The 16,544-nt window shown below is 37.7% G+C and overlaps 1 protein-coding gene across 7 annotated transcripts in view; it reads left to right on the forward strand.

Moving 5' to 3' along the window:
- The window catches only part of ELAVL4 (ELAV like RNA binding protein 4), a 78,426-nt gene that overhangs the window by 18,375 nt on the left and 43,507 nt on the right, over positions 1-16,544 (forward strand). For 4 of the 7 annotated variants that reach the window (XM_075002350.1, XM_075002347.1, XM_075002348.1 and 1 more), the window contains exon 1: positions 8,152-8,386. In XM_075002350.1, coding sequence (XP_074858451.1) covers positions 8,158-8,386 — 229 coding nt within the window. In that variant the 5' untranslated portion in view covers positions 8,152-8,157. Of the gene's footprint in view, positions 1-8,145; positions 8,387-16,544 lie in introns of those variants that run through there. The other 3 variants (XM_075002345.1, XM_075002346.1, XM_075002349.1) reach the window with 1 other exon arrangement.

Below are 16,544 nucleotides of genomic sequence, written 5' to 3' on the forward strand. Positions count from 1 at the left end.
CACAGCCTTGGCCCAGAAGAGCTTACAGTCTAAGGCCTCATTCCTGCAGATGCTTAATGCACCTGCTTGCTTTTATTACCATGCATAGTCTCAATCGAATACATGGAGCTACCTAGTGCAGTGTAGTTGAGCATGTATGTAAGGTGCCTTTGGCCCTGATGATGCTCATATTTGTGCATGCTTAACTGTACATTTCTGAGTAGACCCTTTGGCTTCAGTGGGGATACTCCTGTAAGGGTAAGAACATATGTGTTTGGTTTAGGACAGAAGACTTGACTCCTGACAGCAGCTAAACCCAGTTGGGTTCTTGCACCTGGGGAAAATTCCCTGAAGGATCCTGGTTTGTACTGTGCAGAAATCTGTGCTGTTAACACTATTGGTATACCATGAATTTTAAAAAAAAATGTTTTTCCCTAAGAACTTTTCTACATGACACTAGAGTATGGATTATGGGGTTGTGATTTGCAGAGTGCAGTAAAGGGTTACACTCTAACTGCCCCATGTTAGATGATGCTAGAGTAAATAAAAAAGATGCTGTGTTCACATTGATGTAGTCCTATGCCAAATCTGAGAAAATGGGTCTCACCTGTGAAAACTTATGACCTAATACATTTCTTAGTCTTGAAGGTGCTATAGGAGTGCCTGTTGTTTGTGATGCTACAGACTAACATGGTTACCCCTCTGAGACTTCCTTTTGAACATCTACTAACATTTTATGTAAATATGGCAAAGGGACCTCCACCATAGCACCATTTGTTTTCACATGTAAAGCAAACAACTTTCAATGCTAATTAAAGTGCTCTCTTATTTTATCTAAGAGTTTTGCATTATTTATCTAAATTCTCTTTTATGGGTGAGTGTTCTGAGATTGTTCATTAATGAACACTTAGAAATAATATAAAATTAGACCTTATAAATTCTTCATGAGGCACAATTTACCAGGATCATTCTTCCTGGCATTTAGGTGCTGTGAACAATTTATTATGTATTGATAATATTTTTGACTTCTGAGTGCTAGAAATAATCTGTCCATATGAACTCTGTACTTACCATAGTTTTTAGCATTTTTCCCCCAGATTTTGCTTTGTGAGAAACAGTCTGTGAATTCTTTGCATAACATGGCCCTTGACTTTTATAAACAGGTTTTATTAACTCTAGTTTTTATTGTCTCTTTTACTGTATACAGCTAATTCCCAGAGTGTTACCTATAAAATTGTGTGGGGACACGTATTTCAGATAAGAGTGGGTTTTTAAGAAAATGGTTTATTACACTAGTTTTCAGTGTGTTTATGCAACACTCTTCTCACTTCAGCCCATGGACTTTTTCTGAAACTACAGAGAACAAATTTATAAATATAAATGTGTATTTACATTTTCTGAGCCATTGGCTATTTTTTATGCACACAGTAGGAAGATAAGCCTGTCTTAAAGGGTTTGTGGGTAGCTTTCTAAGTGATTCATTAACTGTTCTTTGTAACAGTGGATGAATTCAACGTATTTACTATATCAACAACCAAAAATTAGTGTCAGTTACCAGTACCTTGTTTAAGCATTTATAATAGTTTTATTTACGTTCTACATGCAGGTATTCTCTGCATTATTGTTGAAACTAAGATTAAATCCACTGTATTCATTAGAAATATTTATATGAAGATTCATAAGAACAATTTCTTGAATATTATTTAGTATATAAGCTCTACTGAGGTGGATTTTTGTTGACATTCTTTGGGGTTTTTTATACCATGCTTTGTGATTAGCTGTGCTTTGCGAAACACTGGCAGAGCTTATGCGGTCTTTCTGAACAACAAAGTATTTCTTTGTTCAACCTGTCAAATTAAAATACCCTGTAGTTTGCTGATATATTTCCATAGTGAGAAAAGTAATACACCAAAAAATAATATTAGAAATTGGCAGGGGGAGAGGGTCTGATGAAACACATCCTGAATTGAGGACGAAGCTTGCCTTTATTGGAAATAGATTGATAGACATAAAATAAAAATCAAACTTGAAATTCTGTTTTGGTCACACGAAAGATTAGTATAAATCAAATTAACTTTTGCTTGTATTTATGTAGATAATATTCAAATTAACCTTGGCTTCTAAATTATAAGTACATACGGAATCTATAATTTACCTTTTATCTGAGCTAATGGACATTGTTAGTTTGTTTTCTATACCAGAAGACTACAATACAAAGTGCTTTGGTTAAATAGTTTACAGACCAAGGATACAGGGTCATTTCATGGCTGAAAAAGAAAACAAAACAACAATAACCAGGATATATCTATTTTGAAGGGCACTTCATCTTGGACTGTAACCAATAGCTTTATAAAAGTCACCTTCGTGGTGAGATATTTTTTTAGGCACATATTTGTTAATCTGTTTATGAAGAATAATGTTAGAGATTTTTCAGACTGCCAGTTCCTTTAAAAATTTTTAATATGTGCATTTGCAGGTATGTAAATATTATGTAAAATTTTAAGAGAAGTAATATTTGCCCATACTGCACTTAAATAAATTATTCTACAAAAACATCAGAAGTGTTGAATTAGAGATCAATGGTTTAAGTTTCAAATATAACTATGTAAAACTATATATGTAGGGAGGGGTAACTAAACTAAAAAAACTATGTATGTAGGGAGGGGTAACTTTGAAGTTAAGTGACTTGTATTTTTGCCTTGATTTTGTCAATAATGACTAGACCTTTTGATCTGACAAAATGAACCTATGGTTCTCTCTTCAGGACGTTTGTGGAAATAAGCTGTTTCTCCCCTCGTAAGAGATAACATTGGTAAATATAATAACGAAGGACCTTTATAGTAATTCATCAAACATGGTGAAAGCAAAGTGTGTGTCCAGGAAATTATTGGAGACTCTTTTATAGAGTGTTGATTGGTGAATAATAACATATCTTTTTCAGTGAGGGTAGAAAGAAGAAATAAGAGGATTGATGAAGAGCCTTTTTTAAAATAATGTATTTATTCTTCAATAATGCAGAATAAGTCCAACGTTCTGACATTGAGGAAATAGTAAGCTATTACAGCTGGCTTGTAACGCACAGAGCTAACCCACAGTATGTCTGAGTTTAGAAGTGCAAAGTGGGGGATGTTTGAAAAGGAGTATTAGGACTTTTATTTTTGTTGTCAAACATAATTAAATTTTTTTAAAATGGTTTGTCAGACAATATTGCTTAAGTAAACATTATCCCTTCACACTTATAAGAACTTGGAGTGCTTTCTCTGATTCATAACTGCTTTTATACACAAGTCCTCAGAAATCTCTTCTACACAGGAAAAAGATTTAAATAATTTAGTGAAAAATCAGTGTGTCACAGATGTTTGTTATGAATTTTTCTCGTAACATTTTTGAGTTCTAATCAGTTCTTCCCTTCTCTTTCCTTCCCTCCCCCCCACCCTTGCTCTCTCATGGGGAGAATGAGAAGGGAGTTACTTTTAGAAACTCGCATCACGGTAATTCAGTAGAAATCAAATCTTGGGCCTGATTTTCTTTTACGTTGATGAAAATGAAGAGACATTTCTTTGAAGATAGCCTTACTTTGGTTCAGCGCTATCTGTACACTAGAGGGTTTTGTCAGCAAAACGGCCTTTTTGCCAATGAAACCTGCAGAGCATCCAGATTCCCCAGGCATTCTTTCGACTGTAAGTAAACAGAACACAGCACTTTTGTCAACAGCTGTACCCCACTCCGCACAAGGAATAACACCACTATCAACACAGATCTGTTGACAAAAAGCCACGTTCTCAGGGGCCTTCTGTCGACAGACAAGGCTGCCATGACACTGGGTAGCCCAGTCCCCTGTCCTTCTGGTTGGCTGTTTTGCCAATATAGTGGCCAGGCAGTCCAGACACACTCTGTCCATCCGCTTGGCAGTTTGGCCATGATGTGTCGCCAGAAGTTTTGTTGGAAGAAATCTTCCGATAAGAACTTCTGTCGACAAATCCCTGTAATCTAGACATAGCATAAATGAAAAGGGGATCAGGGTCTACAATGGCACAGTCGTGAATGCTGAGAAAATATTATTTGCTCAATCTTAGACTTTATAATTACCATATTTTGTAACTTTTGTGTGTTTGGTAACAGTTAAAATCTTGAGAGTCAGCTATACACTTTGCTTGGTGTTGAAGATAAACTTGGAAAAAACTACTTTGTGCAACATTTGTAGCCACTAGAATATCAAGCATTATATTTTATCATGTTTTGAGGATTTTAAAATGAAAGCTCAATGTGTAAATGTTTAACAAGATCAACTAGCATGACTCCTGTTTCTGTTACTAATAATAGAATGTCAGCCTTTATTTATCACAGCTTTGAGAGCATGATCCTGTTCTCATTGAAGTCAATGATAGTATTCCCATTAACTTCACTAGTGAAGGATCAAGCCTTAAAACATTTTATGACATTTCAGCTTACTTTTAATTATATTTATTGTGGTGTTTTATATGTCCATAAAGAGTTTTAGTTAACACTTAATAGTTAAAACCTGTTCAGAACATTCTAAACTTACCTGATTAATTTTTAGTTTTGAATTAGATAAAACACTGGGTTTGGAATCTTTTGTTTCTGCAAAACATATTTAACTGTACAAATCTATTATAATCACTATCAAAATGCACAGTAGAAATTAACCAGTTAACCAGAAAGTGCAGAAATGATAGAAGTTCACAAAAATGAGTGTATAAAATAGTTACATTTTATCAAAAGAGGGTGATAGTGTTTAATATTTATGGATCTTTAAAATGGAGTTAAAGTGCTAACATTGGACTTAATCTTGAAGAGCTCCTTCATCTCTCATAGGCCTGAGTTGGAGTTGAGTTTACTCACCAGTGCAGTAGAAAGTTCCAGTAGAAAATACGGACTAAAATTTCATTGTGTTAAATGAATTTCATGCAGTTGTGTGGATACAACATATAATTAAAAATTAGGCTCAGTTCACCTGTAACTCCCAGAATACATTTGTTCACTAGAGCAAGGGAGAACCACATCCACAATAGAGTACCAGCAAAGCTTACTGAGACTGAAGTAAGTATTGGATTTGAGGCTAGGGAGGTACAGAATTCGAAGGGCGTACCATTTTTTTTTTTTTGCTCTAAATCCTTTAATAGCGTGTATAAGTGAATTTGTATCTGAAATAGACATCATCTGGATCAGAGGTTTTCAAACTTCATTGCACTGTGACCCCCTTGTGACAAGGGAAATTAATAGATGTCCTCAGGAAGGGGGTCTGAAACCTGAGCCTGCTCAAGACCAGCTTCCCTGGAACAGGAGTCCAAAGCCCCAGGGCTTCAGCCACAGGCAGGGGACTTGTAATCTGAGTCCTGCCCCTTAGGACTGAAGCCCCCAGACTTCTGCTATGGCCCTGGGCAGTGGAACTTGGGTTTCCACTTCATTCTTGGGTCCCAGCATGTCTAATGCCTGCCCTGGAAACCCCACTGAAATAGGATGCCAGCCCACAGTTTGAGAACCAGTGATCTAGATTGAAGTAGGGAACGTATTTGTTTCATCTCAGAACAAGATGTGAGAATGGCTTGGTGCAGTTATCTGAAGCAGTGGTTTTCAACCAGTGTCCCAGGATGTGCTGGTGTGCTGTGAGAACGGTCCCATGAAATTCATGAATTTCTCCTAACTGTGTCTCTTTGCAGAGCCATCGACGAGCGGTATTAGCAACCTATACCAGCTGGGGCTCAAGCAGCAGTACTGCCTGAGTCCCAGTTGGTGTGGAGTTCCTCAGATTCCTCCCACCCCCCAATGTTGGCTCTTTGCACAGATACCATGAGGGGAAGTGCTGACCCCACAGAAGTCTGTTCTGTTGAAATGCTGCTTCCCAGCCTGAACGTGCTGGCAGGGAGCCAGCCCCCACTCCCTGCTGTGGCAGGGGGATGGAGGGAGGGTGGGAACCGGTGGGAACTAGGACATGGTTTATATGCCACATCCCAGCTCCAGCAGGCTGGCCAGGAGGGGAGCCTGCTTTCTGGAGCCACCTCACTCATCTAGGAGTAATTGACTAGCTGCTGAACTTTTCAGCGCTTACTGATTTATTCAACATCCCTAGCATGGTGTTGAGCAGATTTTGAGAATGTGTATGTGCTCACTATCTAAGAGGATGTGTTCTGTGGTGGATTTGAAACGTTGATGTATTTGATCCTTGTTTAGCTTGTTGTATGCACCACTATGTTGCAAACCTCTCTAGTAAGACTGCAGCCACAGTAAATGTAAGTAGATGTGACTTTATGAGTAATTGAGTCAGCTGAAAAAAGTGGGTGTGCTCCAGAATTGTTTGTCACATTGAAGTGTGCCCTCTTACTGAAAAGGTTGGGAACCACTAATCTGAAGGTGCCTTTCCGTCACATGACTTGGCAGTGGCATTCCTGATTGGAATCTGTTCATGTTTTTAAAAAGTTACCATTGTTAAGAAGCCATCACCTATCTACACACTGATTTTTACTTTGCAAAAAGTTCTATTTCATGTATTTGCCATGCCTTTTTGTTAGCCATACTGAAAGGTCTTCCTTCATTGAAAACTGTTAACCAGAATAGGTGTTGTTTGCTGTGCTAAGTAATTTAAAAATAGCCATTCAAATTTGTCCAAGTTCAATTATGAACAAAGGGGAATATTTCATAGGTAAGGTGCCAGAAGCAATACTGAACCACATGAATTCACCATCATTCTGGTGTGTTTATTTCTAGTACTTCCTTACTTTAAATCAAGTAGAAAGCATTAATCTGCCTGGCATCAGTCTAGTTAAGAATATATTTCCCCCCCTCCAAAGTTTTGTAGGGAGTTATTAAACTTGCCTTGTCACAATATGTACTTTACTGAAAGTAAAGCAAAATTAAGTCTTAGATAATTATTGTAATTACAGGATCAGATCAACATAGGGTTCAAACTGTATGGTATCTCAGTACTCTAAGTCTTCCTTTAATTTTTCCTTTATCTCTAAATGTCCTTGTACTGTGTTAGTTGGAGACTTCCCTGCTTCATACTACTTTGTATGACTGAATATCTGCTGCTGTCTTTCGTAAACGGAGACTTTGCCTACACCAGGGATTTTCCATTATTGCAACCATCTGCTTAGCTGCACCAGTGCAACCCTTTGAGTAGATAGAGCCACTGTTCGCGCTATTTACCCCATTTAAGGTAGTGTCGACCAGTGCAGATGCTGGATTTCTTCATCCGTACCAGGTATTACACTGGTACAATTATACTGAAGGCTGGAGTTAAAGTTAACAGAGCTTCCACATCAAAAGCTCTTGATCCTGCAAATACACACACACACGTATGTACCATTACATTAGTTTGTTCCATTGACAGCTCAGTTGCATGAGTGTTTGCAATACTGAACTCTGATTTCATAACAGAAAAGACTATTTGAAGTGGGTTCTTTTTTTTTCTTTTTAACTTGCAGCTTTAAAGTTCAAGATGGAGAAGTTTTTGATTTTTATCTGTATTCCTGTCTTGTGAGCCATTTTAAAACTCTGATGGATTCCAAAAGCCCCTTTGCAGTTATAGCAGACTCTAGGATACTCTCATCCAGGAAGTTCGAAGGTTCAGTGTTTCATGCTCTGAAGAGGAGTTTGTCCATTTGTGAAATATTCAACTACAGAATACAAGTAATCATTGGAGCCAGTTAATGGTGTGTCTTGTGGTATCAGTGTGTCATTATATGAAGGTGATCCTGTTCACAGATTAAATGCTCCCATTTAATTTGGTGTCATTGCACTTTGTGATACAGTGATTAAATAGGCAATATATTTTACCTTTTCAGTATAGACCTCTATATTTACCTCTTTTGCTTTAATGGAACAGTAATTTTAATCATGATTATTACCTTAAATTGTAATTAAATTCATGCTTAGAATACTTTTATGAACATGGCTGTGTGATGAAAACAGAAATTAGCTTTGCATTAACCAAAAATAACATTTTTTTCCACTGCTTCTTAGTGTACGCTCAAAGCAAAAGACTAGCATGACCTACTTTACAACAATAACTGAGGAATCAAGCCCTTTTTTTCTTTAAGTGTCTGAATTGGCTGTGAAATTTAACCACCCTTTGGTGTGTAAGTATCTTTAAAATGGAAATTGTATATGAAACTTCAGGCAGTTTTTTTTTTAATTTTTATTTAGATAATTAGCACCATGGAGCCTCAGGTGTCGAATGGCCCTGCATCCAATACGACCAATGGACCCTCCAGCAACAGTAGAAACTGTCCGTCCCCCATGCAGACAGGGGCTGCCACAGATGACAGCAAAACCAACCTTATAGTCAACTATTTACCCCAGAATATGACGCAGGAGGAATTCAGGAGTCTCTTTGGGAGCATTGGTGAAATAGAATCCTGCAAACTTGTGAGAGACAAAATTACAGGTATGGTCTTAAATATTTTTGACATTGCCTTAGATACACACTTCTGTTTTACATAATGCTGTAGGCAACAAAACTTTGGTGTCTTTAAAATATTCATAGATTTGTAGAGTTGTGTCTAAGTGCATACAGTGGATACCACAATAATTACCTTTACTGAATATTCCCATAATGGGAAGTATTGCCAATACCCAAGTCAACTTCATGCAGGCAATAAACCTTCAGTCCTCAGTGTTGTCTACCGTATATATACCAACTGCAGGAGAAGTCAGTTCTGTTCCAAGCCACATAAATATCTAGAAAAAGAATAACAAGTAGGATTTCTGAAAAATGGATATGGTTATAAGTATGAAACATACCTTCAAGGTGACTTTTTTAGTGTTTCACAGCCTATTTGGTGCCATTCCTTTCGCCAGTTCTCCTTCATTTTTATTTATTTTTCCCTAACTTAAAAAAGAATACTCTAAATCTTTTTCTGTGGTTTATTACTGGGTCTTGTTTATAGTTGTGTTCTATGATATTGTATCCAGTCTTGGCCCTTTTTCTCAGGGAGTAAAATCTGTTGATAGGTTTCTCTCCAGGAATTTCAGAAATAAACTTCTTATTATAGCCTATGTCTATATCAGAGAAAAGAAAATTGCCACCCATAGGGAAGGAAGTGGAATGAACCATCAGTTTTTAATGGCTGCTTATGAAGGCAGCCTTATACTCCTGTTATCAAGGAGAAACAGCTGCAGTTTCCACCCTTTGGTGTATCACCAATATCCTAGTTCATGGTGTAGCATAAATATATAGAGTTGCAGTCACTGTACAACACTGGAAGTTCATGTTGCCTCATGCCCTGCTACTAGCTTGGTGTTGTTTATGCAAGGATCTGTGTGAATGATATTCATCCTATTTACAGGTTTCTGAACTTCATTTCTGCTGTATTGCATACTGCAGCCAAGTACTATACCTATACATGTTCTAAATAAATCAGTGCGGGAGCTGCCCCTGAGACACTGCAGAGGCTCTGGGCACGTTTCCATAACTATAGCAGCAGGACTGAGAGTCTTGGAAAAGGAAGGGGTACCAAAATAGCATTTTTTTCCCCAATAGAACATACTAATGGAGGCCTGTAGGTAGAGAATGTGATGTAAAACCAGTGTGTGCCTTTTGAGAAGAGATAATGGTCTTGAGAATGAGGGATGTAGACAAACAGATAGTGTTACTCTAACACTTATTTAGCCCTTGCAAAGACAGTGCAACCCACTTAGTGCTTTTCAGTGTGAAATGATTCCTTTAATTTCCTTTTTAACATATAATAAAGTTCAGATTTAACACTGAGGCACATAATAAATTACAGTAGCCCTGGAGCAAATTCCATTCTCAAAAATGTACATTTATGCATATCTCATAGAACTGGATGGGACTTTGAGAGGTCATTGAGTCCAGTGCCCTGCCCTCTCAGCAGGACCAAGCACCAACCCTGATAATTTTTTTAAATCTATTTGCCCCAGTTTCCTAAATGGACCCCTCAAGGATTGAACTCACAACCTTGGGTTTAACAGGGAAATTCTCACACCAGTTCTTCAGTACAGTACACCCCCAACTTACGCAGAGGTTGCGTTCTTACGCAACCCAACATAAGTCAAATTTCGTGTTACTGGGTGGAGCAGGAAACTGACTAGCGTGACAGCGACAGCTCCCCAAACCCTGAGCTGCTTTAAGCCAAAATACACATACTCGCACGTATCTTGGGGTTCTACTGTATTCTCCTTTGCACATTTGGTCAGAAGAGAACATAGCAGAACTATGTATCTCCCTCTGTATGTCCTGACTGAGAGACAGCTTCAGGAGTGTAAGGGAGAAGAGGCATCAAAAAAGAGCAATGATTTGCTTGTGCTTTATTAATATTGCAGTGTTTCTTAAGAGGAGAGCTGCACATATAGAACAGTGAGTTAATACTGTACTATGTTTTCCTAGCTGTTTGCTAGCATGACTCGCAATCAGTTACAAAACTATAATTTTTTCTTTCCAATCAAGGAAGATAAATAATCTGAGGAACTAAAATTACAGGTAACTTCAAGTGTGTTGCATGCAAGTACACAAATAAGTATAACTTTTAAACCAAGTGCCACTAGAGTCTAGTGCTTCCAGTCTAGATTTTGATCATGAAAGATCGTTTTTCAGTAACTTTCAACATATTTTAGCTTTCTAGACATCTCAAAATTAGTGGTTTTTCCTTAAATGTAATCAATCCTGAGTTTAGCTGGGTACAGAATGCCATCTGTTATTTCTTCAGCAGGGTGGGAACCCTGGATGTTGTCTTTTTATTATATTTCATGTATGTACTGTTCTGTCTTGATTTCATGCAGCCTCCAAGTTTCTGTGTGACTAGTACAGGTTGAACCTTACTAATCTGGAACACTCTTGTCCAGCAAACTCCATAATCCATCATGATTTTAGTTAGCTGGACAACCACTTATCATGGGTGTGGCCAAATTTCCCGTGGTCCCATAAAGTTTGTTTAAAGCCACCAGTCCTGGCTCTCGGTGTTTTGTGGTGTTATTTATCTATAATTTACCCCTAAATGTTTTCTAAGAGCCCAGTAAACAGTGGAAGTTTTGGTAATGTGCTAGAAAACATTGGCCTTCCATCATTTGGCAAATTCTTGTCTGGCACCCGTCAGGTCCTGAGAGTGCCAGATGAGAGGCTCAACCTGTACAAGATGCAAGAAAATGCCTGTATTAGCTTTGAATGTGATCAGGGTGGTTCTGCCCCTAGAAATTTTCTTTCAGTATAAATTGGATCATTCTTTGTAAAAGGCTTTATGGGCAACCAATTTTCCAAAAATTAGATCTAAGTAAAGTATTCAAAAGTACCCAGCTCACTTATGGTAATGGACCCATTAAGCTTGCAGTGTGGGAGTAGGAGGGATTAGAACATTAAATAGAAGAAACAAGACTCCTCAGACTGTCTATATTACGGGTGTTAGCCTCTGTGGCTGCAACTACACTAGCAAGTTCTTTCGAAAAATCTGTCCCTTTTTCAAAAGAACACGCAGAGCGTCTACACACAAAATGCAATCCAGAATTGAAAGAACACAGCTCTTCTGGACACCCTCTTCCGCTCCTGGATCAGGATAAGTGCCTTCTTTTGAAAGTGTCTTTCAAAAAAAAGTGTGTGTATGTGCTCTGTGGGCCCTTTTTTCGAAAGAGCAGTCTTCATGGTGACAGATTTTTCAGTCCCTGGCCCATTCTATGGAAAGAGCAGGGGCTGTGTGGATGCTCTCTGTCAAAAGAGCATATCGATCTTTCAGTCCTCTTTTGTGTGTGTGGATGTGCTTTTTCAAAGAAGGTTTTTCAGAAGAGATTTTCCAGAAGAACTTCTTTCAAAAGATCCCTGTAGTGTAGACGTAGCCTGTGTGTGGTACACAGCACTAGACAAGCATGTCCCCTCAAGAGGGTCTCCAGCACACTACGTTGTCATTTTCATCATGATGATCATAAACAAAGATAAGACCACACTCATAATGTAGACCAGTTAGCAAGTTTGATCGACTCTTGGCTTGTATATTTAGTAGTGAAATGTGAATGAGTAAAATTCAAGACAGGAATGTCTTTCAAGTTTGTTCCATGAGCATTCTTTGTAGGCATGAGCATTTGTCAGAATGACTGCCTTTTCAATGATTATCTGCTTTATTTTCTTATTAACATCAGGCAGCATAATTTTTCCAGCATGTACGGTAGAATAAATTAACTACAGTGCACAGTAAATTCTCTTGACATACTTGTGGACTTAAGCAAAACTTGGAAATAGTTTGTGCTCAATCTGCTTGTGGATTTTTGCATATTTTTTGTTCAGAAAATCCATCTTTTGTGATGAACAGTGGCAGATCTTTTGTGGTGGATACTTTGTGTTGCCAGTGAATAACATAAAATATACACAAGGCGTACCATAGAAAGTAGGTACTGATAAGTGAGGCATTTTAACAAAAAGTGGAGCAGTTTCTGTGAAGGAGGTTGACCTCCATCTACAATAAGTTGCTTTTGTCGTCTTGCTGGTAAAATAAAACATTGATTATAAAGGGAAAGTAAACTTGAGCTTGGCAATAAAGCAAATCCAAAATCTGGATTGAAGTTGTGCTTAAGGAATTTTTAAATAAGTGCCTTCAGAAAAATAAAAGGGCATATTTTAAATCTGTTCTGAAATCGTTAGATTGGCAAAATCACATTGTGAGTTCGCAAATATGAGGTGGGAACATTTAAGCTGTGTCTACACTTAGGAAAAATTCTGAAATGGCCATGCTAATGGCCAAATTAAATAATACAAAAGAGGCTCTGAAATGATTATACAGTGCTTCATTAGCATGCTGCCAGCCGCGGCATGTTTTGTTCATGCACAGCTCGTCTACACGGGTTCTTTTCGAAAGGACCCTGAAAACATCGAAATCCCCTTATTACTATCAGCTGATAGAAATAAGGGGATTTCGATGTTTTCAGGGTCCTTTCGAAAAGGACCCTCATGTAGAGGAGTCCCGCCTGAGCAAAAAGCGGCACTTTCGAAGTGCTGCTGCTGGCAGCATGCTAATGAGGTCCTGAATATTAATTTCAGCTCCTCATTAGTGTTCTCCAGTTTGGCCATTAGCATGGCCGTTTCGCAGTTTTTCCTAAATGTAGACGTAGTCCTTAGGTGGACAAATAACACTGTTTTCCCCATCTTGTTAGGGAAATGCACAGACTTTAGTAAGATATTAGACTCCCAGAACATTTTTTCATAGAGTTCAAAGCTGGACACCTACAGGATCCCCTTGAGAGAATTTATATTCAGGACCGTCATGCAATTATGTTAATAGGGATTAAACAGTTACTGGTGATGATCTTTTCACAGTCTTCATGCAGGTCTTCCAGAGTAGTCGTAAAATGTTTAAGAAAACTAATTCATGTTGATACCACTTGCTTTGGAAAGACACATGTTTAAACAAGCATACACCTTTATTGCTGAAAAAAATGCAAATTTGGTAGTACACTGAACTCAATTGAACAGGAATGACAGGTTCCAAGACAGCCTTTAATTTCGTATTCAAAACCAAAATTGTGAACTTCAGTTTTGTTTGGTAGCTTTTCTGAACAGGCAGGATATACAGTAGTTTTTTTAAAGATGCTAATGATTTGAAAGTGGAGGTATAACTCAGGCATACATTTTAATTATGGGGTAGAGGTTCAGCTGAAAAATGTATTTTAGTTGCAGAGAATTTAAAGAAATGAGACAGGGAAAAACAGAAAGACCATAGATATTTGCTATCATTTGGCAGGGAGTTTAATAAAAGCAAAACTTGTGGTTATAAAGTGTGCTTATTAAATTCTTCATTTGCACAACCTAATTAATTCTAGCATTTTAAATTAACAGTGAAACTGGTCCCTGCTGTACGATTTCATAACTACAGCATATTTCGTCCAACAATCCAGTTGTTCAGGTTTAATCAGCTGCTCTCCAAAAATGAAAAAGAAGGAACTTAAGTGAGGAAACTAAATAGCACAAACATTTTGGAACAGCATTATATGAAATAGATTGCCAACTTAAAGAGAAACACAAGATGGATTTAGAGAATTCAGATTGTGTAGGCAATATTGTTGGTTATGAATGTTATTGAACAATGTGGGAGTGATAAACAACTCATAATAAAATGTATAGCTTTCCTGGAGACTAGTGTACATAGACTTGGTCTGTAGAAAATTAGGGCAAGTTACAGAATATCAGCAAAAATAAGAAGGATAATCAAAGACCTATGTGGTGCTGAATGTGTGATCAGAGATAGTGATAACATCAGCCAATGATATACAGTGACAACGGGTTTAGGGCAAGGGAGTATTATGTTTCTACTGTTGTTGGCACTGATCGTTGACTGCACCATGGGGAAAATAACCACAGAAGGCAACCAAGGAATATTATGGACAAATGATAAAGTGCAATTGGATTACCTTGTTTTTGTGGATGACATTGTTCTGCTCTGTTCAGCACATTATTATTGGAAGAAGAGACACAGCTTTTGGTAGAAGAGCAGAACAAATTAGTGCGTTCATCAGTGAAAGAAGGACAAACTGTATAGCTGTCAACATTCCAAAAGCGGCCATTGCGGGTAGATGGTGAAACACTGGAAGTAGTAAGTAATTTTACATCTCTGGTGATCAAGATGTGCTATCGTAGTGACCCAGTGCTAGATGTTAAGCAACAAGTAACAAAAGCAGCAAACTGCATTCATGAACTTGAAAAGATCTGGGGAAATAGCATGATCTGCAGTGATTCAAAAATACAGATATTTAATACAGGCATTGTGATTTGTCTCCTCTGTAGAGAAGACTCATGGAAATACACGGCTTCAATTGATAAAGGGAAGCAGAACTGACTGATTATGAACATGGATAAAACAGAAACAATATTATTTGGAGATTAGGAAATAGGAAGGAAGATCAGTGTAGACAGGATCGAACAAGAGAACACAGAGAAGTTCACGTATTTGGGGAGCAACATAATGTATGATGTAGACTGTAAGAAGGAAATAGTGACCAGAATAGCGAAACCAAGAACGAGTTTGAAGTTGATGGATAAGATCTGGGAAAACAAAGCAATTAGCTTAGGAACAAAACTGAGCATCTTAAAAACGCATGTATTCAGCAATATGTTGTATGGATGCAAGACTTGGGTAATAATGAATCATTCGAAGAGAAGGATATTGGCATTCAAGCGGAGTTGTTATAGAAAAATCCTGAGACTAGGATGGATGCAAAAGGTCACCAATGAGGATCTATATAGAAAGATACGGCCGAAAGAGAACCTACTGCAGAAGGTTATACAATAAAACTTACAGCTATTCAGGCGTATCTGCAGAAGGAACAACGAATTAAAAAATCAAGACCCTGGTATTTGACATAATGGACAGTTTTAATAGGAGAGAATGGGAAGATGATATAATAGATTGGTGCAGATCTAGTCTACAGAAACTAAGCCACTCTACAGTGGACTGGGAAAGATGGAAGGAAATAGTGAGGGAGGCATCAGACACCAATGGGCACTGAGCCCATGGTTGTTGATTAAGATGATGAACTGATAAAATCTATTAATTCCACAGTAAATGCTAGCAGCAGATTTTCAGAATCTATTGGAAGAAGTGTATTGCAACATCAGAGAGTCTAAGTGGACCACGCCAACTTAAAGTATCAAACACAGGGAAAAAAAGGCAATGATAAACCTATTTTTAGGACACAAAAGAAAGATGCTCTCAACATGACTTCCATAACAAGTGATAACAGGAATTCCAAATGGAAAGACAAAATTATGATGACCTAGAAAAACATTATATATAGCACAATAGAGAATGAAGCTAAATCTGTCATCAGAATAGTCAGAAGCCTGTACCAAACCAGCACCACACCAGAATAAATGATGGAAACTGGTTGATATCATATTCATGAGCCTTCAGTTTTGCGAGGATAAAGAAAGAAGGGGAAAAGAGAAGTACCTGAAAGGAGATTGTCGCTCAGAGGAAAAGCCCTGCTGTGGATGATGTTGGAATTCAGTTCTTTAAAATTAGGTTAAATTGTAGGTTCATATTTTTATTTGGTATCTCCAAATGAAATCAGTGATGAAGCTCACATAATGGAAACAGGAGCAGGCCCTGTATTAGAAAGGTGATTTTGAAGGGACAGTGTTAAGCAGTATAGGTCCAAATAGTAACATTATTTGAGGAAAGTTCTAGTCTATGTAGCATCCATAAGAAAAAACTTATTTGAGGCAACTCAGATTGATTACTGCTGACTCAAATGACGTTTGCTTGTTATTTAAGAAAAAAAAGAAACACCTCTTTGAAATCTTCCATATATGCACAATAGGCCTCTCCCACACCCCTTCAGTGCCAAAGCTGAAGGTGAATTTTGTACTGAAGCAGCTTGACTCTTTTGTAAACTATATTTCTGGTATTCATAAATTTGTATGTTGTTGAAGAAGAGAAATTTCAGAAGTGATTTTCAAGGTGTAGGTTATGTTTAGGTAAATAATGGTCCAGATACATTGGCATTCTACTTTGTAATGTATTATAGAATTGCTGTATGTAGAACATGCAGCGGATGACAAAGTCTGAATTGTCCTTGTTTGTGTCTTCAAATCAGATGTGCAAACAGGG

This window comes from Carettochelys insculpta, chromosome 9 (genome assembly GCF_033958435.1).
Source record: "Carettochelys insculpta isolate YL-2023 chromosome 9, ASM3395843v1, whole genome shotgun sequence".
NCBI lineage: Eukaryota > Metazoa > Chordata > Testudines > Carettochelyidae > Carettochelys > Carettochelys insculpta.